This window comes from Notechis scutatus, chromosome 13, assembly GCF_049901735.1.
Source record: "Notechis scutatus isolate UNSWTSFEM ecotype Mainland chromosome 13, rNotScu1.2, whole genome shotgun sequence".
NCBI classification, from domain to species: Eukaryota; Metazoa; Chordata; class Lepidosauria; order Squamata; family Elapidae; genus Notechis; species Notechis scutatus.
Genome location: NC_142021.1, coordinates 8,238,544 through 8,263,722, shown reverse-complemented (window position 1 = coordinate 8,263,722; position 25,179 = coordinate 8,238,544). Strand labels below are relative to the sequence as shown.

At 45.3% G+C, this 25,179-nt stretch overlaps 1 protein-coding gene across 20 annotated transcripts in view; it reads left to right on the top strand.

Moving 5' to 3' along the window:
- Positions 1–25,179, top strand: part of FBRSL1 (fibrosin like 1) — a 520,677-nt gene that overhangs the window by 483,636 nt on the left and 11,862 nt on the right. For 11 of the 20 annotated variants that reach the window (XM_087942865.1, XM_087942872.1, XM_087942878.1 and 8 more), the window contains 6 exons: positions 5,708–5,758; positions 10,416–10,511; positions 17,443–17,514; positions 17,814–17,852; positions 19,664–19,735; positions 22,571–22,703. In XM_087942865.1, coding sequence (XP_087798991.1) covers positions 5,708–5,758; positions 10,416–10,511; positions 17,443–17,514; positions 17,814–17,852; positions 19,664–19,735; positions 22,571–22,703 — 463 coding nt within the window. The remainder of the gene's footprint in view (positions 1–5,707; positions 5,759–10,415; positions 10,512–17,442; positions 17,515–17,813; positions 17,853–19,663; positions 19,736–22,570; positions 22,704–25,179) is intronic. The other 9 variants (XM_087942881.1, XM_087942869.1, XM_087942874.1 and 6 more) reach the window with 1 other exon arrangement.

Below are 25,179 nucleotides of genomic sequence, written 5' to 3'. Positions count from 1 at the left end.
GTGTCGGGGAAACCCGCAACCCCCCGGCATGTTCTTAAAACTCCAGAGCAGCCATCTTCCTTCCTTTCATGGGGCCCCCTCATCCTGCCGTAATCATCCAGCCGCCCGTGAAAATATTCTCCCCTCCGTTGCTATCCCAATCAGTGCCACCCAGTAGCAGTGGGAACGTTTGTTTCTGTCCCGAATGTTAATATTTGGCTTGAGGAAGCCAAGACCCCATCAATAAGTGTCTGTACGTTCGACACTGACCAGGCTCTGTGTGGCTGTTGTGTTTGTTTACGGCACGGCTGAAAGGCTAATTCAGGTATTCGGGTTATTTGAACGTTTCCTTCCCAAGAAGCCCGGCTAGTCGAATTGCTGCCCACCCACAAGCAACTTCCTGCTTTGCCCCCCCCCCCCACCCCCAAAATGTCACAGCCCGTTAGGGTCCAAATTGGTTGGTTGGAAACACAGCGACTCTTTGACTCGGCGGGGAAGGGAGATCGCTTCTCCCGTCCTTTGGCCTTTTTTAAAAAAAAGAAAACTTCACAGCAACTTCTGTGCCTTTAGAAAAACAGGCTACCGGAATTGGAAGGGACCTTGGAGGTCTTGTAGCCCAACCCCATCGTTCCATTAGGAGACCCTATACCGGTGGTGGCTAACCTTTTTGGGCTCCTGGGCCAAAAATTGTGCCTGGGCTGGCACTTGCACGCTCACGTGCCAAGACCCAGAAGGCAATGCGCGTCCCCCGCACGCCCCCTGCACATGTGCACACAATGCCCCCAAGCCGCCGCCCCTTCCCTGCACTGCACCTCACAGCTAATTTTCAGCTGGTTTGAGGCCTTTTTCGGCCTCCCGGAGGCTTGAAAAAAAGCCTCTGCAGGCCGAATAGGCCCGTTTTGTCACTTCCGGTATTACGGGAAGTGACAAAACAGGCAGGGGTGCGATTCAAATTTTTGACAACCGGTTCTGTCCGCGTGGCTTAGGTGGTGGGCATGGCTTGGTGGTCATGTGACTGGCTGGGCATGGCCAACTCCAATATCCCTCACATCGAGGCACGCATCTCCTCGCCTGGCCTCTCATGACTGTGGGGATGCTGCAACAGTCATAAGTGAGGAAAATGGTCATAAGTCACTTTTTTCAGTGCCATTGTAACTTTGAATGGTCACGCCACACAAGCAAAGTGCCAGCAAAGGAGGGGGAAAAAACTCCAGAGAAGTTCCTGAGACAGGAAGTCTAGTCCTGCCAAGAATGTAATAAGGGTTAACCGAGAGGCAGTTTCTGTAAGCAACACCAGAATGTTTCCTTCCTGCCTTCCTTACAGGATTAGCCCTGTAATTTCTTCTAACAACCAGTTCTCCCAACTGCTTAGAATGTTAACAACCGGTTCTAGCGAATAGGTGCAAACTGGCAGAATCAAGCCTATTCTATTCTCTTGTTTTCTTTTCTGAAAACAAGCCTATTCATCCTGCAGAGGCTTTTTTCAAGCTTCTGGGAGGCTAGAAAAGGCCTCAAACCAACCGAAAATCAGCTGTGAGGCACGCGCATGCACAGTGAATCCTGTGGCTCGCATGCCAGCACAAATGGTCTCCGTGACACCTGTGGCATGCGTGCCATAGGTTTGCCATCACGGCCCTATACCATTTCACATAAACGACTCTCCAATCCCTTCTTAAAAAACCCCCAGTGATGGAGCACCCACTCTTATTTATCACGGTTTGTGTTCATTGGCCCAGGTAATTATACAACATACTATCCACAGGCTGGAAGGGACCTGGGAGATCTTCTAATCCAACCTCTTGATCGAGCTGAAGACCCTATACCAGGGGTCTCCAACCTGTGACTCTGGAGCTGCATGCGGCTCTTTGGGCCCTCTGCTGTGGCTCCCTGTTGGGTGATCCCACCCCTGGCTGGCCCCGCCTCTCACCCTCTCCTCCCAGTCACTCCTTTCCTGGCCTGAGAAGGTAAAACACAAAAGACAAAAATGAGAGGGAGGGACGGGGAGAGAGAGAGAGAGAGAGAGACCCATTTCCCACAGAAAACACCGGGAGCCACAAAACCTGGCTAGGCAAGGCGGGTGTGTGTTTGTGTGTCATGTGAGTGGGTGAGAGTGAAATTGAGTTGGCCATGCCCACCCCGGGTTTGTGGCTCCTGGTGTATTTTGTTTTCTGTGGGGAACGGGTCCAAATGGCTCTTGGAGTGTTTAAGGTTGCAGACCCCTGACCTTTTCCAGCAGTGGGGAACCTTTTTGGCACCGAGTGCTGAAAGCACGCACATATGCAAAATGCAACACACACACACCCCATGCATGCATGCATGCACCCCGCCTCCCGTGCATGCACGACAGAGGCCCGAAGACCAGCTGGCCAGCGGGGAGTACACATGCATGCGCGTTGGAGCTGAGCTGGGGCGACAGGGCACGTGCCCACAGAGAGGATTCCGCATGCCACTTGTGGCACGTGAGCCATACGTTTGCCACCATGGTCCTGTACCATTTCAGACAAATAGCTGTCCACTCTCTTCTTTGGAGCATCCTCAATTTCAGGAGGCCAGCCCTTCCACTGATTAATTCTTCTCACCGTCAGGAAATTCCTCCTTAAATCTCTTTCCTTAATGATTTTCCACCCATTACTTCTTACCCTGGCTTCAGGTGTTTTGGAAAACACGTCAACCCCCTCTTCTCAGCCCCTCAAGTACTGGAAGACTGTTATCATATCACACACACACACACACACACACACACACGGTCCTTCTCTTCCTTCGTTCCCTGTAAAACGGGGCAAAATTCACTTTACAACTCTCTCACTTAGCCCCAGAAATTTGGGGCTCCGTTGTCATAAACCGAGGACTCCCGGTAACTAAATAAAATGTGACTGACTCCTTCCCCGGCCCCTCAGTCCTGCCTTTAGCAAAGGCCGGGCTCAACATTTCTTCCCAACCCTGTCAAAACAGGGTTCAGGGTTTTGCAACTCTGCGTATTATTATTATTATTATACACAAAAACGACAGTATACACAGCAAACGAGATAACCATGCTGGGTTTCGTATCACAAATCACTAGTCGAACCCTTCCCGAGAGTTTATGATTGCGTGATGTATCGGCGGATTATGCGAGCAGATCCCAGTAAGGTGGCCTTTCTGCAGCTGACCAATGGTGATCTTGTCAGCGCCAATTGTTTTCAAGTGCTTGCCTAGGTCTTTAGGCACAGCACCCAGTGTGGCCAGTACCACTGGAACCACCTGCACTGGTTTATGCCAGAGTCTCTGCAGTTCGATTTCTCAAGTCCTGATATCTGGTGACTTTTTCAAGTTCTTTCTTGTATTATTATTATTATTATTATTATTATTATTATTATTATTATTATTATTATTATTATTATTATTATTATTATTATTATTTTCCCCAGCCTCCTTCATTTGGGGGAGAGTCAACCCGTGGGAAATGACACTTTATCCTTTTCTTCCCCCGCCTTGTCATCCGTTTGGCGGCACTAATCCGCTTAAACCCAAAGAACAAAGAACAGTTTCATCCACCCTCGGAGCACCTTCAGGTGTTTGAACGCTGCCCAAGGACCACCTTTTTTTTTTCTTTTTTCCCTTTCCTCCTCCCAAGAGAAACACAACAAGCTCGGCATGACATTTTTAAGAACTCAGTCACCTGATCCCTTTGCGCCACCCACGCCCCACAGATGTGGGGCGAAGAGCATTAAACACACACACACACACACACACACACACACACACACACACAATTGTGCCCCCTCTTTCCTTGTGACGCCCGATCTCCCGTTTTCCCGATCTTCCACTTGGCAGGTTTATTAATCCGAACACTGGAAAGGGGAGGAGGGACTCACCAGCTGCATGTGTTTTAGTAATTTCTGGCTATTTACACTGGAGGGTACATGACTCCGATAATCACTGTAATTAACCCAATTGCAAAATCTGCACTCCAGCACGGTGGAGGATGCACAAGGGAGCATGACAATTTGGCTGTGGGGGGGGGGAAAGAGGGAGGGCATTTTAGGGAGACCCCTTTCTTCCCATGGTAAGGACCTCTTCTGCCTGCTTGAGGGTTTAATTGTTCTTGGGGACGTGATCAGAATACTAATAAGGAGAGGAGGGTGTTCGGGTCAAACCGAGCATGGAGAGAGGAGATCAAATCGCAGAATAAAACTAAAGAGGGTCGAAGATCCACCGCGGCACAAAACCTCTGACTTTTGCTGCCTCCTTTGTTAGGCTGACCATTGTGCCATCCCCTGCGGCCACGTGGTCAACAGTCAGGCGCTTGGCCACTGCTTCATGTTTGTGACAGTGGCAGCATCCCGGAGTCAGGGGTTTTTCGTTTTGTTTTTTGCGACTTTCCAACAAACAAGCCAGATTCACTAAACAACCCTGTCCCTAACTAAACGACCAGGAGTCACTTAGCAATGGGGGGGGGGGGGCAAGGAAAGGCCATCAAATAGGGAAAAAACTCACTTAACAATGGTCTGGCTTAGCAACGGAACATTTGGGCTCAGTTGTGATCGTAAGGCGAGGACTACGGTGCTATCTGTTGTAGCACTGTTGTCGGCGTCCCAACTAACCAACTCCAAACCAATAAACTCCGAGACAGGCATTTTCTCAAAGTTCCATTTTATTAAGAGTTGTCCTAATAAATCTGAATCTGAGAGTTCCGGGTTTTCCCTTCCCCAAAAGAAATATCCAAGATCCATCCCCCCCTGCGCCCATCAGTCCATCACATGGCCCAACCAGATCTTCATCCCCGTTGGAGACATCCCTCCAGTCACTCTCCTCCAGGTGCAGAGCAACACGTCCTTGACTCTCTGAGAAAGAATGTTGTTGTCTCTAATCTTCTACTCGGTGGGATTCAACCAGTTCGCACCAATTCAGGACAACTGGTTGTTAACTTTCAGAGCAGTTTGGTGAACTGGTTGTTGGGAGAAATAATTAGGACACAGAACTGATAGTTAAATTATTTGAATCCCCCCACTATGAAATCCCCCCTCCCATATTTCCAGGCACTGAATGTAGCAGCCTCGACGCTTCTAAGTAAAAAGTATGGCTTCCAAGGCTGATGACTGTGGCTGTTGACTCACTGCCTGTCAAGACCCTCAACTGCCTGTCTCAAAGACCCCCCAGCAAGCACACACACACACAGACTGATTTTCTAGATCAGGAAGGAAGTCGTGTACTTTGCTAAAATGTTTAAAATGCAAAGTGAAACCCAACTCATTTAGTGACGGTCCATCGTCACAACGGCCCTGAAAAAAAGTGACCTAGGGCCGTTCTTCACGCTTACAGGCTCCCCGTGGTCACAGGATCAAGATTGGCAACTGTTTCATATTTAGGATGGTTGCAATGTCCCCAGAGTCACCAGATCCGCTTTTGCGTCCTTCTGACAAGCAGAGTCCATGGGGACTCACTTAATGACCGGGTTCCTAACTTAACCCAAATGGCAGCAGTTCACTTAAGGACTGTGGCAAGAAAAGCTGTATCACAGGGCAAAACTCACTTAACAAACGTTTCACTTAGCAACATACATTTCGAGCTCCATTGTGGTCGTAACTGGAGAACATCCTGTAACAGCAACCCACCGCCACCGTGTCTACGAACTACCCCCAAACCATCCTCCTCCATACTGTAGGTTTGGTGATACTTCAGTTGCCTTCCAAGGCTTATAGCAAACCAACCAATTTTTCTTCGACTTTCTCTTTTTTTTTCTCTCCAGTTCGACAAGTACGCACCCAAACTTGAGAATCCTTACTTTCGACATTCCAACGTAAGTGCCTTTTATTCTTAATATCCTTAAAACGTGTTAGAGTTTGTTCTGTGCTTGATGTTTTCCTTACCTGTTTTCAATGCAGCTTCACCTGCGTGGGTTTTATTTAGGATTAAGAAAAGAACAATTTTAAAAAACGGTTATTTTCATTCTTGGAGAGTTTTTACAATTGTCTGTGTCAATAGTTTTTTATTAGTTTATAATATAGCATACACAGAAAAGAAGCATACAAAGAAAAGAAGAGAGTAAATCGTAGGGAAAATTGTTGTGGTTAGCTGGCAACAGGTGTGGACGGTTGAGGAGAGCGAGGACTCAGATGAGGGGCCAGGACCATCAGGGAGTGGACTGCTGCCTTCAGAGGTTGTGGGGGCTGGCAGCAGCGATGAGGAGGTTCCCGAGGAGCCTGTGCCAAGTGCGCGTGAGCACAGGATTGCTCGCTGGAAAGAGCAACTGCAACAGTACAGGCGACCCAGGAGTAAGGCTGCAAGATAATGGCCCCTCCTTCAAGAAGATAAAAGCCAGCTGTGAAACTAACCTTCTTTGCAGAAGGCAAAGACGTTTTGAAAGTACAGCCTCGTGGACATTCTAGTATCCTGAGTTTGTATTTGAAGATTCTTATTTTGCAAATTATTTCTTGTTTGTTATCTTTTGGCAAGTCTCGCACAGTTTGGCAAGGCTTGTGCTGATCACAGCTAATTATTTTGTAAAAGCATTACAAGGTTTCTGTTCTATTTGGATTGTGTTTGATTTGCCGGAAAAGGGCGTGGGTCAGAACAAAAATAGGGAAGGGGAAAGGAAAAGCGAGGGAAAGAAAAAGGGGAAATGAAAACAAAGGCATTGACTTCCAACTCCCTTTGGTGCAGTAGAATAAGGCATTAACATCCAACCTCAACTTTTTACTTTTACACAATAATATAAGCTAGCCATTTCTATGACAACAAATCTATCAAATCGGTAAAACCCAAAATCAAAGTTCCTTTTTTTTTTTGTTCACCTCAAGGACAAAGTCCTGAAGCATTTTTCAAGGAGAAATAAAAGTATCTGTATTTTTTTCCCCCCGCTTGATCAAAACAGCCATTGTACAACTTCTTTCCTTCTCTTGGACTTCTCAGTTCATTCTGCCTTTCCAGATAGATAGGTTCTGTTTCGTATCTAATCTGTGATGTGTTTCATTTTTTTTTCCCCTGGAGACGTTTTGTTCATCCAGATCCTCAATCACTCTCTCTCTCTCTTTCTAGCACTCCAAACTTCAAATTGGGACTTGTCCAGAAATCTCCCCCAAAAAAAAAATAGCAAATCAGGAAAGGTTAATATCCTGTGACTTGGCATCTGATTTTCCATACAGAGTCCGGAAGGCAAGCTTATGACCATATCAATTGAATGGCTATCAAATTGTAATTCAGAGCCCTATATATTTGGGATTAAGTGACTTGCAAGCCAAAGGCAGGTTTATATAAAGCAGAAAGATAGTTGACCAAGGTGAGAACAATGTGTTAGAAAAATGCGGGGGGAATGGTACAGAATTTGCAGGATGCTTACCAAATTTGAGCCTCTATAGTAGAGTTTATTCATAAATAAAAGTGGACAAATGTCATTTTTTTTCATAAGTGATGTCCGTTCTGCATTTTTTTAAAGCAGCATTCCCTCTTGTGAGTTACTGAAAAGTTTTATGGATCCAAGAAGCTTTTTAGTTCTAACTGAAAGGCACAATGGTGCATTTCCCAACATTCCGAAGTTTTTTGAGATGAGAAGTCAAATGTTTTGGGAAGAAAACACTTAAGAAAGTCCAGTTCCTTTTGGGAAAAAAAATATTTGGGACAAATCTCAGTGTTATATCCCAGTTTATGGAAGCTGCTGATTTCCAGAACCTACTTTTGAGGAACCGGTTAGACTTCGAAAGTTTGAAAACCGATCATGCACAATTCATGCCGAAATTCCCCCTTGGCCTTGCCGTGACACACCGAAAGACAAGACAGCCCATAAAAGGAACAAGGGAGACCAACATAAATCTACATTTATGTCTACTTTCTGTTAAAATGAAATCGACTTAATGCAATTACACTCTTGAGTTGCGCATTTAATCATTGTTCCCTTCCACGACTTGGGGAAAAAAAGATAATAATCAGAATTTGATAACCAGTCTCAGATTACTGGTTCTTTGTGGTGAGCCCCTCTGCCCTAAGGATTTTAGACATGTTTTTGAAGAATTATCTATATTTTAAGGTTAATTAACTTGGTGAGTACAAGAGGGCCTTTCCATCTATCATTGCAAGCCTTCAGAAAGGCATTTTATCCCAAATGTTCATTTTTTATTTTTGGTGAGAAGTATATTTTCCTTCTGGTAATTGGTCTAATCTTCAATGATTATTATTTTTTGTTGTTGTTAATAATAATCATCATCATCATCATCATCATCATCATCATCATCTCAAGGACATTGGTTGGCCAAACAGGGCTGATTATTACAGCTCTGACATTATTTTTATTTATGTTACTTTACTTGGGATGGGCTTTGGTAGATGGCAACACCTGGACAAACCTTGGACGTTTCTGGAATTGGCTACAGATCATCCTTGTGTTGTGGCCTACCGGCGGCTAGCAGAGCTGGCAGCAGAGTCAGACAGCGAAGAGGTTGTGGTGGAACCCGGGCCAGTCCTGGAGGCTGAGGAAGGCTCGGATGAAGGCTCTGCGTCAGAGGCAGAAATGGGGCCAGGGCAGACTGGCAGTCATCAGCTGCCTTCGGAATTGGACAGCAGTGAGGCAGGGGAGCAGCTGGAGCCCGTTCCCAGCCTACACATGCACAGAGCTGCCAAAAGAAAAGAACAAATATGAACTAAGGGTCGATGTGGGAGTAAGGCCACAGGTAGACAGTGAATGACCCCTCCCGTAGGGATTAAAAGAGGAGGAAAAGGGGAGGGGGCTTTTGCAGGAAATAATTTGTTAGTTGCAGCGGTGTGAAGATCTGTCTGTGCGTCTCAGAGACTCTGTGCTGAGCCCTTCCTTGTCAGCACTGCGATTGGAAATATTTCCTTGGCATCTCTCCAGGCTAGATAAGGTCTGTGCTCCTAATTATCCCTTTGAACGACTGTTTGCCAGGCCTTTGGCTGAAGGTGAATGCAAGAAATTCACCTTTGTTTAATAAAAGAGGTTTTGCCGGGACAAAGTGTCAGTTTAGTGCTTTTTGGGGAAGCCTAGGTCGGAACACCTTGGATGAGAGACTATCTCTGCAGGGAAGCCCATGGCTGTCGAGTAACCTTGGAGGGTGAAGAGAAAAAAAGACATCGCAAGGAAGGCAGCATCAAAACACATCAGTGTCACTGCCAATAAAACTGCACAATGTCATCTCCAACAGCTTATCTCAAGGATATTCCTTTTTTTTTTTTTACAACCGTATGAGAGAAGCTGACTTAACAGAATTGCAGGATACCAAAGTTGGAAGGGAACCTCGGAGGCCTTCTAGTCCAACCTCCTGCACAAGCGGGAGACCTTGGACCATTCTAGCTTGCAGAGAAAGATGGCCAGGCGTTCTCAAAAACAGACATCTTTTAACCCCGTGGGCATCAGGAAAGGGAAGTCTAGACAGAACCTCCTGCCTTCCTTGTTTTCTGTCAGTCGGTTTCTCGGCTGGCTGCACCAACAGCAGCACTGAAGGAAACCAAGATGTGGTTTAGGTAAAAGTTTGGGCTTCTTGGCTGGCCCCTGTGTGAATGAAGATTAAAGGGTTGGTCTGCAGGAGGCTTGTGAAGGCCAACCCCAAGGGAAAAGTGGCCGAGTGAAGTATCTTGGCTTACGTCAAAAGAGCATCAATGGCGCAGAACTGCTGCTTCAGTAGAAATTGGGAAGAAGGGACAGAGGGGGAGAAAGGGAGGAGAGAGGGAATGAAGGAAGGAGGGAATGAAAGAAGGAGGGAGTGAAAAGGGAGGAAGGGGGGAGGTAGGGGGAGAAGGAAGGGTGAGGGAAGGGAGAGGGAGGGAGAAAAAAGGAAGAAAGGGAGAGGGAAGGAAGGAGGGAGGGAGCGAAAAGGAAGGAGGAAGGAGGAAAAGGAAGGGAGAGAAAAGGGAGGAGGGAGAGGAAGGAAGGAGATTGCATAACTCTATTCCTTCAGAGCTGGCTACCTGATCTTAAATCTGGCTATATTATGTTATCCTGACCTTGTTACTTTGTAAGTAAAAGGAAGGAGGGAGGAAGAAAAGGAAGGAAGGAGGGAGAGAAAAGGGAGGAGGGAGAGGAAGGAAGGAGATTGCATAACTCTGTTCCTTCAGAGCTGGCTACCTGATCTTAAATCTGGCTATATTATGTTATCCTGACCTTGTTACTTTGTCAGTAACTCAAGGCAACAAACATATATAATTCTCCTTCCTCCTCCTCCTCCTCCTCCTCCTCCTCTTTTTCCCGAAACATCAATCCCGTGAGCTCCGTTGGGCTGAGAGAGAGAGAGGTTCTGGTCCACATTTAAAAGAAGAGCATCTTGTTGTAGATACTGTTTTATTTTTATTTGGACTCTTAAGGAGGTACGAGAAAAAAGGTCCCTTCGGAATCTTGCTTTTTTGATGCCAGCTTCATTACCACTTCCGGAAAAAATGAAAAGTTTCACCATCTGTGTAGCCCTGTTTTACGATCTAATGCACCTTCTCTCTTTTTTTCCCCCTCTCCTCAGTTCTTTCCAAGTTACCCCCCCAATGTGCCAGGGATGCCTTCCATGCTCCCCCACCCAGGCCCTTTCGGGTCCCTCCAGGGAGCTTTTCAACCCAAGGTAAATATGGACCGGGTTTCTTCTATCCAAGCTGCTTTTATTTTATTTTATTATTTATTTGGTTCTTTCTCCAAACAAATCGGGGCAGAGACTCAACTGGCGCGTTCAGAAATGGTTATTAATGGAGAAGAAAAAGAGGAAGAGGAGAAAAGGAAGAAGGAGGGAAGGAAGGACAGAGAAATGAGGAAAGGAGATGGGGGGAGGGAGGAAGAAAGGAATGAAAGAAAGGGAAGGGAAGGAAAAGAGAGAGGGGGGGAAAGGGAGGAGGAGGAGGAAGCAGGGAGTAGATTCTGAACGCATGTGGCCAGAGTCTTTAATGAGCCTGGGGCTTTGCAGGGCAAGAGGCCTCCGGCAGCTCTCAAGTCAGCCATCAAATTGATGGCTGCAGTGAAACCAACCAAAAACACAAGGCCATCTGTGAAACTGATCAGTTAACAGCAGCCTCTTTCCCATTAACCCTTCTCTCTCTCCCTCTCCCCCTCTTTGTTTCTCTCTCTCCTTCCTTCCTTCCTTTCTCTCTCTATGTCTCTCTCAATCTCTCTGTCTCTCAGTTTCTCTCTCTTTGTCTCTCTCTCTCAATATGTCTCTCTCTGTCTCTCTCTCTCTCTCTTTCTGTGTGTCTCTGTCTCTCAGTTTCTCTCTCTTTGTCTCTCTCTCTGTCTCTGTCTGTCTCTCTCTCTCTTTCTGTGTGTCTCTGTCTCAGTTTCTCTCTCTTTGTCTCTGTCTCTCTGTGTGTCTGTCTCTCTCTCAACCTCTCTCTCTCTCTCTCTCTGTGTGTGTGTGTGTGTGTGTGTGTGTGTCTCTGTCTCTCTTTCTCTCAACCTCTGTGTGTGTGTGTGTGTGTCTCTGTCTCTCTTTCTCTCAATCTCAATCTCTCTCTCTCTCTCTCTCTCTCTTTCTGTGTGTTTCTGTCTCTCGCTCAACCTGTCTCTCTCTCTCTCTTTCTGTGTGTCTCTGTCTCTCTGTCTCTCTTGCTTCCTCCCTCCCTCTCTCTCTTTAATAATTTTAAAACTTTTTAAAGGAACTTTTTCCTTTCCAAAGGAAAAAGAACTAATACAAACAAATGTAAGCAAGAAAAAAAAATCATAGCTTAAAAGCACAAGAAAGAAAATGTAACCACAGAAGAGATGGAAAAAACGTTAGGCTCCAAATGGATGGATGGAGATAGATGGATGGATGGATAGATAGATAGATGGATAGGTAGATAGATGGATGGATGGATGGATGGATGGATGGATGGATGGATGGATGGATGGATGGATAGAAGGATGGATGGATGGATGGATGGATAGATGGATGGATGGATAGATAGATAGATGGGTGGATAGATGGATGGATGGATAGATGGATGGATAGAAGGATGGATGGATGGATAGATGGATGGATGGATAGATAGATAGATGGGTGGATAGATGGATGGATGGATAGATGGATGGATAGAAGGATAGAAGGATAGATGGATGGATGGATAGATAGAAGGATAGATAGATAGATAGATAGATAGATAGATAGATAGATAGATAGATAGATAGATAGATAGATATAAATGGATGGATGGATGGATTGATTGATTGATTGATTTTCTATTGTACTTTAAAAAGTGCATGAATGAAAGTAGATGAAAAAACATAAAGTTAAGGAAAAAAGAGATGAAAGAAGAAAGGACTGAAGGTCCACTTTTGATGCATTCCAATGGCTGCCAAAAGAAATTCTCACTCAACTGAAATCCTGTAGAAGCCGTGTAGGATTGCAACCGGCCGTTAAAACCAAGGCAAGGGATGGCTGGTTTCACACATGTGGCTATGTAACGTTCTGCATACCATGGTTTATGGTGGAGACACACCACAGTAAATAAATCAGGGCTTAACAAACAGACGGTGGCTTGTCCCCCAAACAACCCAGTTGATCAGGATTGATTTTTTTTATGCCAACACGTTTCAGCTTTGGTTCTTAGTGACTGCGCAGACAGGCGTTTTCTGGGATGGAAACAACCTACTACTAAGCCAAATGTGTGAACTCAATCAATGAATGCTTCCTCCCCCCCAGTTCAAGCATGTGTGGAAGATACATTGCCTCACACAGCTCTCCTAACTGCCCATGAATCTTTTGCCTTGAGAGTTCCCATCTTTTTTTTTGTTGTTGCTATATTTTTTTTTGCTATATTTGGCTGCACTTACATTATCTCTAACTCTCGGTGCAAGAGAAGGGACTGAGAGAGACACAGATAAAGAGACAGAGAGAGAGCACAAGAGAGAGAGGGAGAGAGAGGGAGGGAGGGAGAGAGAGGGATAGAGCAAAAGAGAGAGGCAGACTAAGAAAGAGAAAAAGGAGAGGGAGACAGAGACAGACATGCAGAGAGAAAGAGAAAGAGGGGGGACAGAAAGAAAGAGACAGACAAAGAGAGAGAGAAAGAAAGAATGAAAGAGGGAGGCAGAGAAAGAGAATGAAAGAGAGAAAGAAAGAAAGACAGACAGATGAAGAAAGAGACAAAGAAAGAGAATGAAAGAGGCAGCGAGAGAGAGACGAGAGAGAACAAAAGAGAGAGACAGAAAGAGAGGGGGAGGGAGAGAGACAGACAGACAGACAGAGGGACAGAAAGAAAGACAGACAGACACAGAAAGAGAGAGAGAGAGAGAATGAAAGAGGGAGGCAGAGAAAAAGAGAGAACGAAAGAGAGAAAGACAAAAAGAGAGACATACAGACAGAGACAGAGAAAAAGAATGAAAGAGGCAGAGAGAGAGAGAGACAAGAGAGAGAACAAAAGAGAGACAGAAAGAGGGGGGGGAGGGGGAGAGAGAGAGAGGGACTGAAAGAAAGAGAGACAAACAGACAGAATGAAAGAGAGAGGCAGAGACAGAATGAAAGAAAGAGAGATAGAAAGAGAGAGACAGACAGAAAGAATGAAAGAGGCAGAGAGAGAGACAGAGAGAGAGAAGCAGAGAGAGAGACAGAGAGAGAGATCGTGATTAATCCCCTTGGAAGAGAGACAGAATGCAAATCTTCCAAGCAGAACCAAACTCTGCACAAATCATTCTAACCTTTGTTGTAAGGCTCAAACTTTCCCTCTTTCCTCCCGGGCGGCCCATGACTTTAGCTCTACATCATCGTGACAGACACGTCCGGGAGGGCTGACTGGGGGTGGGGGGAGGTGAGTGGGTGTGTGTGTGTAATGAATCCTCTCTCTCCCCTTGCCCTCCGAAGCCAAGAGTTTGTTTTGGTTTCCCTGCCTTTGGTGTCCCGTCCCCAAGGCCTCGCCTGTAAATCCTGGCCCGAGTGAGCCCAGCCCCGGAGTTGCGTTTTCCCAAGGGCCGTTTTCTCATGAGCTGAGAACTCGGGAAAGGTCAAAAGTATTCAATTTGCTTTGCAGAAGGAAGCTTTCCCATCTGTCTTGGAATGGAGGGCTGGAGGGGAACAGAAGACTTGCGGGGAGGGGGGAGGACTCTGTTATCATTCACACTATTAATGTAACATGACCTTAAAATACATCGCAGCTGTTCGTTTGGCCTCCCCTGCCCATCAGTTTGGAAAAGGATCTGATGATGGGGCTTTCTCTGCTCGGGCGATAGAGGCCGAAGGTCCACCACATCCTTTCCTTCTTCCCCCAGCCCTGCTATTTTTTAAAAAACCACTCCTTGATCCCTTGAGGTTTGACCCTGTGATCAGGCCACTCCGAAAGACCTTCCTCTTTGCAAACTTGACAGGGATTTGGCTTGGCTTGCAGGGGAACTTGACGGCTCTCCATCTTGGAAGAGGGGGAGCAGGTGCCAGGGCTGTGGCAAGGAAGAGCTATAGTGGTTGGCTCGGAGTTCTTGCTCCATTCAGAGAAAAAAGCTGGCACAGGGGCTGCCGGTTCCAGAGACACACACACACACCCCAAAAAAACAACCTCATCACAGGCAACAGCACGTAGGAGGAGAAAGATGGTTGAGGTAGCCTTGAGGGATGATTGCAGGAGCTGCAAAGAGAGAGGAAACTGCTTAGTCCTGGGGTGAGGGAGGGAGGGAGGAGGGAGGAAGGAAGGACAGTGGAAGGAGGACAATGGGAGGGAGGGAAGGAAGGAAGGAGAATGGAAGAAAGGAAGGACAATGGAAGGAGGGAGGGAGGGAAGGAAGGAAGGACAATGGAAGGAAGGAAAGGAAGGAAGGACAGTGGAAGGAGGACAATGGGAGGGAGGGAAGGAAGGAAGGAGAATGGAAGAAAGGAAGGACAATGGAAGGAGGGAGGGAGGGAAGGAAGGAAGGACAATGGAAGGAAGGAAAGAAGGAAGGAAGGAAGGACAGTGGAAGGAGGACAATGGGAGGAAGGGAAGGAAGGAAGGAGAATGGAAGAAAGGAAGGACAATGGAAGGAGGGAGGGAGGGAAGGAAGGAACGGCAATGGAAGGAGGGAGGGAGGGAGGACAATGGGAGGGAGGGAAGGAAGGACAATGGGAGGGAAGGACAATGGGAAGGGAGGACAATAGGAAGGAAAGGTAGGCAGGTAGGTAGGTAAAATAACCACACCTGGATTCTGTTTGTCTAAGAAAAGACAAAGGAAAATTCAGACAAACTTTCACGCTTCTGTTATTATAACCAGCAACATTAATGTGGCCTGAACTTCAGCTCCCAGAATCCCCCAGCCAGCAAAGAATGCTGGGAGTTGTCCACACACCTCTTAGAGTTGCTATGGTTGAAAAACACGGGCTGTCCTTCCTGATGTGGCTCAACTTCCTAATATTATTTATTTATTCAACATTTCAATGTTTAAAAACAGTTTCCACTCTTTACAACGATTCTGTAACAGTGTTCACACTGATTAACAAAGTCTATAACTATATCGATTACTTCTCCATTCTGTTTACTTATACTGTTATTTCCCAATTTAACTTATAACACTATTAACATATATGTGTGTGTGTATGTATGTGTGTATGTGTATGTATATGTATATGTATATGTATATATATGTATATGTATATATATGTGTATATATGTATATATGTGTATATATATATATATATATATATATATATATATATATATATATATATATATATATATATATATATATATATATATATATAAAACATTAAATAACAACTTCCATGGGTGACCCATTCATGGGATGCAGCCTTGTGAGTCATCTTAACTACAGCATTTGGACCATTTCTGAGCCACTCCCGAGAGCGGAAGAAGACTGATGTACTCTGCTTTTATTTTTAATTAAAATTAAAACAAGGAAGCGGAGGAGATCCATTTAACTTTTTGTGGAAGGAATTAACGTCTCTGGAGCCGGCTGCATTTAGCTGACCTGGCTTGATTCCTAAAGAGCTCAGCAAATCAAACCTGATTAGCCTTCAGTTGGCATCTTCCAGTTAGGCACAAAGGCTGCAGGCGAGGCTGAGATGTTGAAAAGGGAGAAAAAGAAATGCCAGATGAAAGAAGGGATAAAGCTGTTCTGCACGGCTGCCAAGACCAAGTCGTCGAGGGTGGCAATTAAAAGGGGGCGAATTAAAAAGAAATTCACCTGGATCCAGCTGGGGCACAGCTAATATTTCCAAGAAAGCAAAAGTCCCTTTTAAAAGGGGAAATGGAATTGACACAGTTCCAGGCCTCTGAACATTACAGATTACAGATAATCAGAGTTGGAAGGGACCTTGTAGGTCATCTAGCCCAACCCCTCTGCTCAAGCACCATTTCTGACAGAGGGCAGTGAAAGCCCTCTTGAAAGCTTCCAGGGATGAAGCTCCCACAACTTCCAAAGGCAACTTCTGTTCTATCAGTTGATTGTTCTCACTGTCAGAAAATTCCTCCTTATTTCCAGGTTGAATCTCTCCTTGGTCAGTTTCCATCCATTGTTCCTTGTCTGGCCTTTGGGGGCTTTGGAAAATAGCTTGACCCCCTTCCTCCTCTCTTTGGCAGCCCCTCAAATACTGGAAGGCTGCTATCCTGTCCCCCCTGGTCCTTCTCTTCCCTAGACCAGCCAGGCCCAGTTCCTGCAACCATTCATCGTATGTTTTAGTCTCCAGGCCAATGATAATCTTACATAGATTAAGATTAACTGAGTTGGAAGGGACCTTGTAGGTCATCTAGTCCAACCCTCCACCCAAGCAGGAGACCGTACACCATTTCTGACAGATGGCAGTCCAATTCTTCTTCTTGAAAGCCTCCAGGGATGAAGCTCCCACAACATCCGAAGGCAACTTCTGTTCCATGAGTTGATTGTTCTCACGGTCAGAAAATTTCTCCTTATTTTCAGGTTGAATCTCTCCTTGATCAGTTTCCATCCATTGTTCCTTGTCTGGCCTTCGGGTGCCTTGGAAAACAGCTTGACCCCCTCTTCTCTGTCATCTTCAACTTACGACCACAACATGACAAGTCGTCCTTGACTTATGACCGCAACTGAGACCAAAATTTCTGTGGCTAAGTTGAGATTGTTGTTAAGAGAATTTTGCCACATTTTTAGCACCTCTTTTCCCACTGTTGTTAAGGGAAGCACCACAGTTGTTAAAGTCAGCAACGTGCTTGTTAAGTGAATCTGGCTTCCCCGTTGAATTTGCTCATCTGGAAGGTGGCGAAAGGGGATCCCGTGACCCCCTGTCATAAGTGGCCAAGCATCTGAATTTTGATCACGTGACCAAGGAGATGTTGCAAGGGTTGTTAAGTGTGAAAAATCACTTTTTTTCAATGCCGTTGTAACTTTGAACGGTTGCTAAAAGGAATGATTTTAATTTGAGGACTATCCTTATTCTGGATGGATGGATGGATGGATGGATGGATGGATGGAAGGAAGGAAGGAAGGAAGGAAGGAAGGAAGGAAAATGAAATTTTGAGCTCAATTGTGGCTTTATTGCTCAGGGTCGTTGAATGTTCCTTCCTGTTTGCTAGCGTCACATCGAAGCATTTTGCTAGAACGGTAAACTCACCGACATTTTCATTTTTTTCTTCTTCTAGACTTCGAATCCAATCGATGTGGCCAGCAGGCCTAGCACGGTGCACCACACGCTTCTGCAGAAGACACCAGGGGTAAGTACCAAGTCCAGTGAGGTTCTTTCAGGAAAATTATAGATATAGTTTTTAAACAGATCTGTATCCGGAGTTACGGGATAGACTGAAATAAAGGAATTGCACACTTTAGAATTAGAAATATTTGTTTTCTAAGTCTTGATGCAATTATGGTCTTAACGCTGAAATAAATAAGGAGCACTTTTCACGCTTGTTCCCTGGCTTGTTCCACACCCTGAATTTTTTTTTTAAAAAAAATCCTTTTTATAATCCAGGTTACGTAAAAGGTTGATTTTTTTCCCCCCTCATGTTTTCCCTAGGTGGCGGACGCCTATCGGGCTCCTGTACGAGTAAGTAAGGTTTGTCAGGGATTTTATTTTATTTTTTAATCTATTTTTTATTTTATTTTTTTTTAAATTGAAGGGAGGGAAAGAAATGACACATATGAAGACTCTTCAAAATGCTTTCCTTAAAAGGGTGAGGGAAGAAGATGTAATTTTAAAAATATTCAATTGCGCAGAAATAGATAGACCGACATTAAAGATAAAAGAGAAGGAAAATGCAGAATACTTTCAAATATGGGATTTGTTTTATAAATTTTTGGATAATAGAAGTAGAAATGAGGAGCTGGGAAAACTTCATTATGTAAGCAACTGACCCAGACAATACACCCACACTTCACAAAGCACATATAAATATGTTAATTGAAAATGTATAAATAAACTATATACATAAAAAAAAGAACGGGTGAGATTATAGATTGCAGCTAGCTGACATTTGTCAATTTCACTAAACGAACTGTTGTAAGTGGACTGTCAACTCATAAAATATTTCTATGGTCTTTTTAGAATAGAAATAGGAACAGAACAGAATAGAATAGAATATTGGAATAGAGTAGAACAGAACAGAACAGTATAGAACAGAACAGAACAGTATAGAATAGAATAGAATAGAATAGAATAGAATAGAATATAGAATATAGAATATAGAATAGAATAGAATAGAATAGAATAGAATAGAATAGAATAGAATAGAATAGAATAGAATAGAACAGAACAGAATTCTTTATTGGCCAAGTGTGATTGGACACACAAGGAATTTGTCCTGGTGCAAATGCTCTCACTGTACATAAAAGAAGGACAGAGTTACTTTTTTTTAGAGTTGCCAACTCTAAAAAAGCAAGGGAGAAAGGGGGTTTGAAAGAGCAGTGCAGCAGCTTGGAAATCAAAAGTGCATTCCATAAATAGTTTTCAAAGATAGTAACTAGGTGACCAAAGTTTCTGCCAGGCAAAATTCTAACTGGAGAACATGATGGATGGCTCTTGGCTATGGATGTGTCCCATTGGAGAATATGAATTACGATACACCCAGGGGGTGGGGGAAAACCAGGGTCAAGGGTGGCAATGAATGATGTGTCTCAGAGTCAGCTACACCCAGGCAGTGTAGGACATGTTAACTCTCAATAAATCCTTTTGAAGTTTTGGAAGTTTGGCTCGAGACTCCTGATTTAAATGGGGGTAACTGCTGGAATCCTGACATATTAGAGTATTAGGATATTAGAAATATTAAGGCAGCCTAATCTACGCATTAGGGCAGCCTTTAAATCAAACCAATGATTTCAGGTAGTCCTCGACTTACAACAGTTCATTTATTGATTGTTTGAAGTTGCAACAGCACTGAAAAAAAGCCACTTACGACTGTTTTTCACACTTACGACCGTTGCAGCATCCCCCGTGGCCATGGGGGTCAAAATTCAGACCCTTGGCAACGAATTCATATTTACAACGGTGGCCGGGATCAGGGGATCCCCTTTTGCGACCTTCTGACCAACACAATCAATGAGGAAGCCAGATTCACGTCCCCATTTTACGACCTTTCTCACCACGGTCGCTAAGCAAATCACTGCAGTTGTTAAGTGAGGAGCACCTGGCTTCCTCGTTGGACTTTGCTTGTCAGAAGGTGTTGATCCCCGGGACACTATAACCCTCATAAATACAAGTTTGTTGCCAACTCGCTGAGCAAACGTCTCACTTAGCAACGGAAGTTCTGGGATGAATTCTGGTCGTAGGTCAAGGACTACCCGTAGTCAGTTGTACAAAGGAGAGAGAGCGAGAGAGCAGTGGACACCACAGCTGCTTAAAATTAAATCTCGGTCCTTGTTTTATTACAGAAGCCCGGGAAATGGTGCGCTGTCCACGTACAGATTGCTTGGCAGATCTACCATCACCAACAGAAGATAAAGGTAATCAGGCAGATTTATTCAGAAAACCAGCGCTTTTCTCTTCTGGCTTTGAGGCTGACAATTCCCATTTTCACCACCCCTGATTTGCAAAGATGTCTTATTTTTCACACTGTTGCTTTCCCTCTGTAAAGCATGGAAATTAATTAAGCCTTTATATTTCCGAATATCAACCTAAGAAATCTTAAATGGCTGTGTTTCTCTGGTGAGGCAGGGCACCCTAGCAGCAATCCTACACAATCCAGAAGAGGAGATCGGAATACAAAATAACACAATTGGAAGGGACCTTGGAGGTCTTCTAGCCTAACCCCCTGCTGAAGCAGGTGGACCTTATCCCACTCCAGACAAATGGCTGTCCAGTCTTTTCTTAAAAACTTCCAGTGTTGGAGCATTTACAACTTCTGGAGGGAAGTTGTTCCCCTGATGAATTGTTCTCACTGTTAGGAAATTTCTCCTTAGTTCTAAGTTGCTTCTCTCCTTGGTTACTTTCCATCCGTTGCTTCTTGTCCTTCCTTTCAGGTGCTTTGGAGAATAGCTTAACTCCTTCTTCTTTGTGGCAGCTGCTCAAATATTAGAACACTGCTATGTCTCCCCTAGTCCTTCTTTTCACCAAACTAGATATAATCCCAGTTCCTGCAACCGTTCTTCGTATGTTTAGCCTCCAGTCCCCTAATCATCTTCATTGCTCTTCTCTGCACTCTTTCTAGAGTCTCAACATCTTTTTGACATCAAGATGATCAAACCTGGATGCATTATTCCAAGGGTGGCCTTATTACCAAGGCCTTATAAAGTGGTATTAACACTTCACGTGATCTTGATTCTATCCCTCTGTTTATGCAGCCTAGAACCATGTTGGCTTTTTTTTTGGCAGCTGCTGCACACCACTGGCTCCTATTTAAGGGATTGTCCACTCGGGCAATTTTGCTTTCCTTTAAAAAGCGTGGAATTAATTAAGCCTTTCTATCTTCGAATATCTATTTTAGAAATCTTAACTGGCTGTGTCATCCTAGTAGCAATACCAATCCTACTCAATCCAGAGGAGAAGATCGGAATACAAAATAACCCAGTTGGAAGGGACCTTGAAGGTCTTCTAGTCTAACCCCCTGCTCTAGCAGAAGACCCTGTGCCATTCCAGACAAACGGCTGTCCAATCTTTTTCTTTAAAATCTCTACTGATGGAGCAGCCAGAACTTCTGTTCCACTGATGAATTGTTCTCACTGATCAGTGATTCCTCATTAATTCTAGGTTGCATCTCTCATTAATGATCTTCCGTCTGTTATTTCTTGTCCTGCTTTAGGGACAGGAGAATAGGGGTTGACATCTTTGGGACAATAGGACATCCCCTCTTCTCTGGGACTGCCCCTCAAATATTAGAAGACGGTTGGAGATTGCCAAGAGTCCTTTTACCCTTTGGAAGAATGACAGGTTGGAGAACATAACAGAGTTGAAGCCGAGAGAAACTTTGTGGTAGCGCCTCTGAAACTGAGATATCTCTCATCACGAGATGCTTCTGTGGTGAGGGAGAAATTCTGAGACAAACCAAGCACGAAATGGCAGAATTCAGAGTTTTGGCCCCAACCACAGAAGTCAACATCTAACACCCGGTGGTTGGTGGTTGGTTGTTGTAGAAGCCGCTTGGGAAATGGTTGGAGAACGCCCAGTTGTTTTGTGAAGAGGGTGGTTGCAGAACCACCCTGCTTCTGAGGAGGTGGATAGTCAAGGAAGTCACTTTGACAGCCTCCTCCCTATTGTAATCACCACAATCTGTGTTTTGTTCCGTGGTTCCATCCCCATTGTTTACCGCTCTAGTTGAGTAACCACAAAGCGGGGAGGGGAGAGAAGCAGAAAATTGGTCAGGTCTCCTTCCTTATTGAATTGTTCGAAGAAATATCCATCTGGTTCAGTTCCAAGTGGGGAGAAAGACACTGGAAACATGGAGGCTGATTGGGAAGATGGTTTATTGACGGACAGGACCACATGGGTTTGAAGTCCTGGGCAGCTGAACACATGGAGTTGAGAGAGAGGGGTATTTATGCCCTCTCTTGGGCCTTGTCCTTGAGCTTCCTGTTCCTGTGCAAGAAATGTATATTCTATTAGTTGTCAGACTCTCATGGAGCTATGCAGGGGTCATAGCCAACTTTTTAGGTTGTCTGAATTAAGTTTGATTGAAGTCTGGGCACTCTGAGATGATGTAATGAGGAGGCTTGTGTCCTGAAAGGGTGTTGGACCATTTAATCTATTGTGTCTTAATGGCTTTCCTGGTTTGGATCTTGAGCCAGGGCTGATCCTACCATTCTACCTAATTCTGCCTTTGTTCAAAATATCCTGTCTTGAATGGATTACCAAATCTGCATGTCTAAAAGCTGGCCTCTCTGCTTGGGGGACAGGGAACTGTGACTCTGAGTTTTTGTTTCCTTTAAGATTTCTATTTCTCTTTGAGGGGCAATATAATATTCTGCCTTTTTAAATATTTCTCAAAAGTGTTTCATTCTTTTAGGAGAGGGGTGGGTGCTAACTTTCTACAGTATCATTCTGATTTTCATGGAACTTTGCTTCTGGTGTCAAGAGATTAGAGAGTGATCCTTTGATTTAGGAAGTGGTTTGAGGAGCAGATCTACTCTTTTGTAAGCATGATGAAAAACCAACGTGGCTCAATTTGGCTTTTTTAGCAAGTTTCCACATTACAGAGCTCTCGGTACCAATTATGCCGACCTTACCTGGTTTTACATCCAGTGGTAATCAAGGAGAGGATGGAACCAACATGTACAACACCAAGCCCAGAAAATAGAAATGGATAGTGAGAGGTTGTTTTTTCTTTTTCTTTCTTCTTTTGACAGCAAATGCAGCTGGATCCCCACAAGCTTGAAATCGGCGGAAAACTTGACCTCTTCAGCAGACCGCCAGCTCCCGGCGTCTTTCCTGGTTTCCATTATTCTCAAGATCTTGCCCGACCCCTCTTCTCCAGCACAGGTGAGGGAAAATCCCTGTTGATGCACACATGTCTATTCTGTTGCCAAAAATAAGGGGTGGGGGGCTAGATCAGGGGTCTCCAACCTTGGCAACTTTAAGACTTGTGGACTTCAACTCCCAGAGTTCCTCAGCGTTCTGACCCAGGCTTCCCCAAAAAGCAGTAAGCTGACTCGTTGTCCAGGCAAAACCCTTTTTATTAAACGAAGGTGAATTTCTTGCATTCACATTCAGCCAAAGGCCTGGCAAACAGTCTTTCAAGCGTGTAATTAGGAGCACAGACCTTATCTAGCCTGGAGAGATGCCAAGGAAATATTTCCAATCGCAGTGCTGACAAGGAAGGGCTCAGCACAGTGTCTCTGAGACGCACAGGCAGATCTTCACACTGCTGCAATGAACGAATGGTTTCCTGCAAAACCCTTTTGCTCCTCCTTTAATCCCTATGGGAGGGGCCATTCACCATTCACCACCTGTGGCCTTACTCCCACATCAACCCTTAGTTCATAATAGCTCTTTCCTTTTGGCAGCTCAGGCTGAGAACCGTCTCCTGCTGCTCCTCCACCTCACTACTATCCAACTCCGAAGGCAGCTGATGACGGCCAGCCTGCCCTGGCCCCATCTCTGCCTCTTATGCAGAGCCCTTGTCCGAGCCTTCCTCAGCCTCCAGGACTGGCCCATGTTCCTCCCCAACCTCCTCACTGTCCGAGTCTGCCGCCAATTCCACTAGCCGCCGGCGGGCCACAACACTCAGCCAGCAAAGCTTGGCTGAGGAACTCTGGGAGTTGAAGTCCACAAGTCTTAAAAGTTGCCACGGTTGGAGACCCCTGCCCTAAATCAGCAGCCCTCAACCTTTTGGGGACCATGGACCGGTTCCGTGGAGAGAGATCTTTCCACGGACCAGAGAGGGCCTGGTTTGGTGTGTTGCCTGCATCCCATGAATGGGGCCTTGCTTGTTGGTGGGGCCCGTTTTCTGGCATGCCGTAGTTGGTGTTGGGCCATAGACCAGAGGTAGGGGACTTCCCTGCCCTAGATCCTTCAGGAAACGAATACAGCATCTTTAACGAGTTTGGCAGGTGTGTTCCTGATGCTCTAAAATATCTTCTCAGAATCAAATCCGAAGCCCCGTGTGGCTTATAAGTTATGCCTTTCCATCTGCGAATACCCAAAGCTGCACTGGGCAGTAAATCTCAATAAAGTTGGCTATCGTCAGAGAAGAGGTGGAAGGAACTTGGTTGACTCAATGGAAAGAGGCATAAATCTGTGGATTTCCAGCTTCTGAGGTTTCCTCCTGGCCTTGTTGAAGGAGAAGCCATGGAGAAGCCCAGCTTCTCCAGGCTGTAGACGTTGCCGCCAAAAGCATTAAGTTATCTCAGATTCCCTCGTCCCTGGGATGGATGTACAGCTGCAGGCAAACATTCAGTTTAATAGCTTCCACAGCTACATTCCTGGTTTTTACTCTGGAGGAAGCCTCTCCTTCCCCTTTCCTCCTCCTGACGATTATCAGCCCGGAGTCGTCAAGGCGCAAAGAGGTCTCCTTCCAAGAAATCACCTATTTGTGATGCACCTTCTGATATCCTAAAGGATTTACGGGGTGACAGCCTCCATCCATCTCAAAGTACGTCGATAACAATGGGTGCCATTCTCCAGGGCTGCTTTCAACACACACACACACACACAGAGAGAGAGAGAGAGAGAGAGAAATGATTTCTTCTTTGAGTTGTTGGGAACCAGTTCAGTCTCGATCACTGTTAGATCTGATGATGGAGAGACCATGTGGCAACAAGTCCGAAGGACGGCCTGATCCTTTCTCCAGCCTTCTCAAAATCCCTTCACAATCTGTTTTGACCAAGGCTTATTGAGACACTAACAAGCACACGTTAGTTCCAAAAAAAAACTTTTTTTTTTTTTACAAAATTTCAACGGCTGTGAATTAAAGTCAATCACAGCCCATAATGAGTCTCAAACAGTTCCACAGAAGTGTACCAATATCCTTCCCGATAAGCCCGCACCTTTATCTTCCTTGAAATGCTGCCAATGACTAAATTTCCAATTAGTTGTACGAGGCTAAGCAGAGCACAAATTCAACCCAGAGCTTCAGGTTTCAAACCGACGAGTACGAACAAAGTTGCTTCCTGCAAAGATTCCTGTCCCTTTGCTCCTCCTTTATGTCTTATGGGAGGGCCAATCACCTCCACGCCTTACTCCTGAGTCGCCCCTTTTGTCTTAACTGTTCTTGCCTTCTGGCAGCTCTGTGCACAAGCACACTGGGAACAGGCTCCCCTTGCTCCTCTGCCTCGCTGCTGCCAGACTCCAGAGGCTCTGAAGGCAGCACCCCACTCCCAGATGGCCTTGGCCCCATCTCTGTATCAGACACAGGACCCTCGTCCAAGTCCTCCCCAGACTCCAGACTGGCCCATATTCCTCCCCACTGTCCGACTCTGCTGCCGTCTCCGCAGGCTGCCGGTGGACCACGACAGAA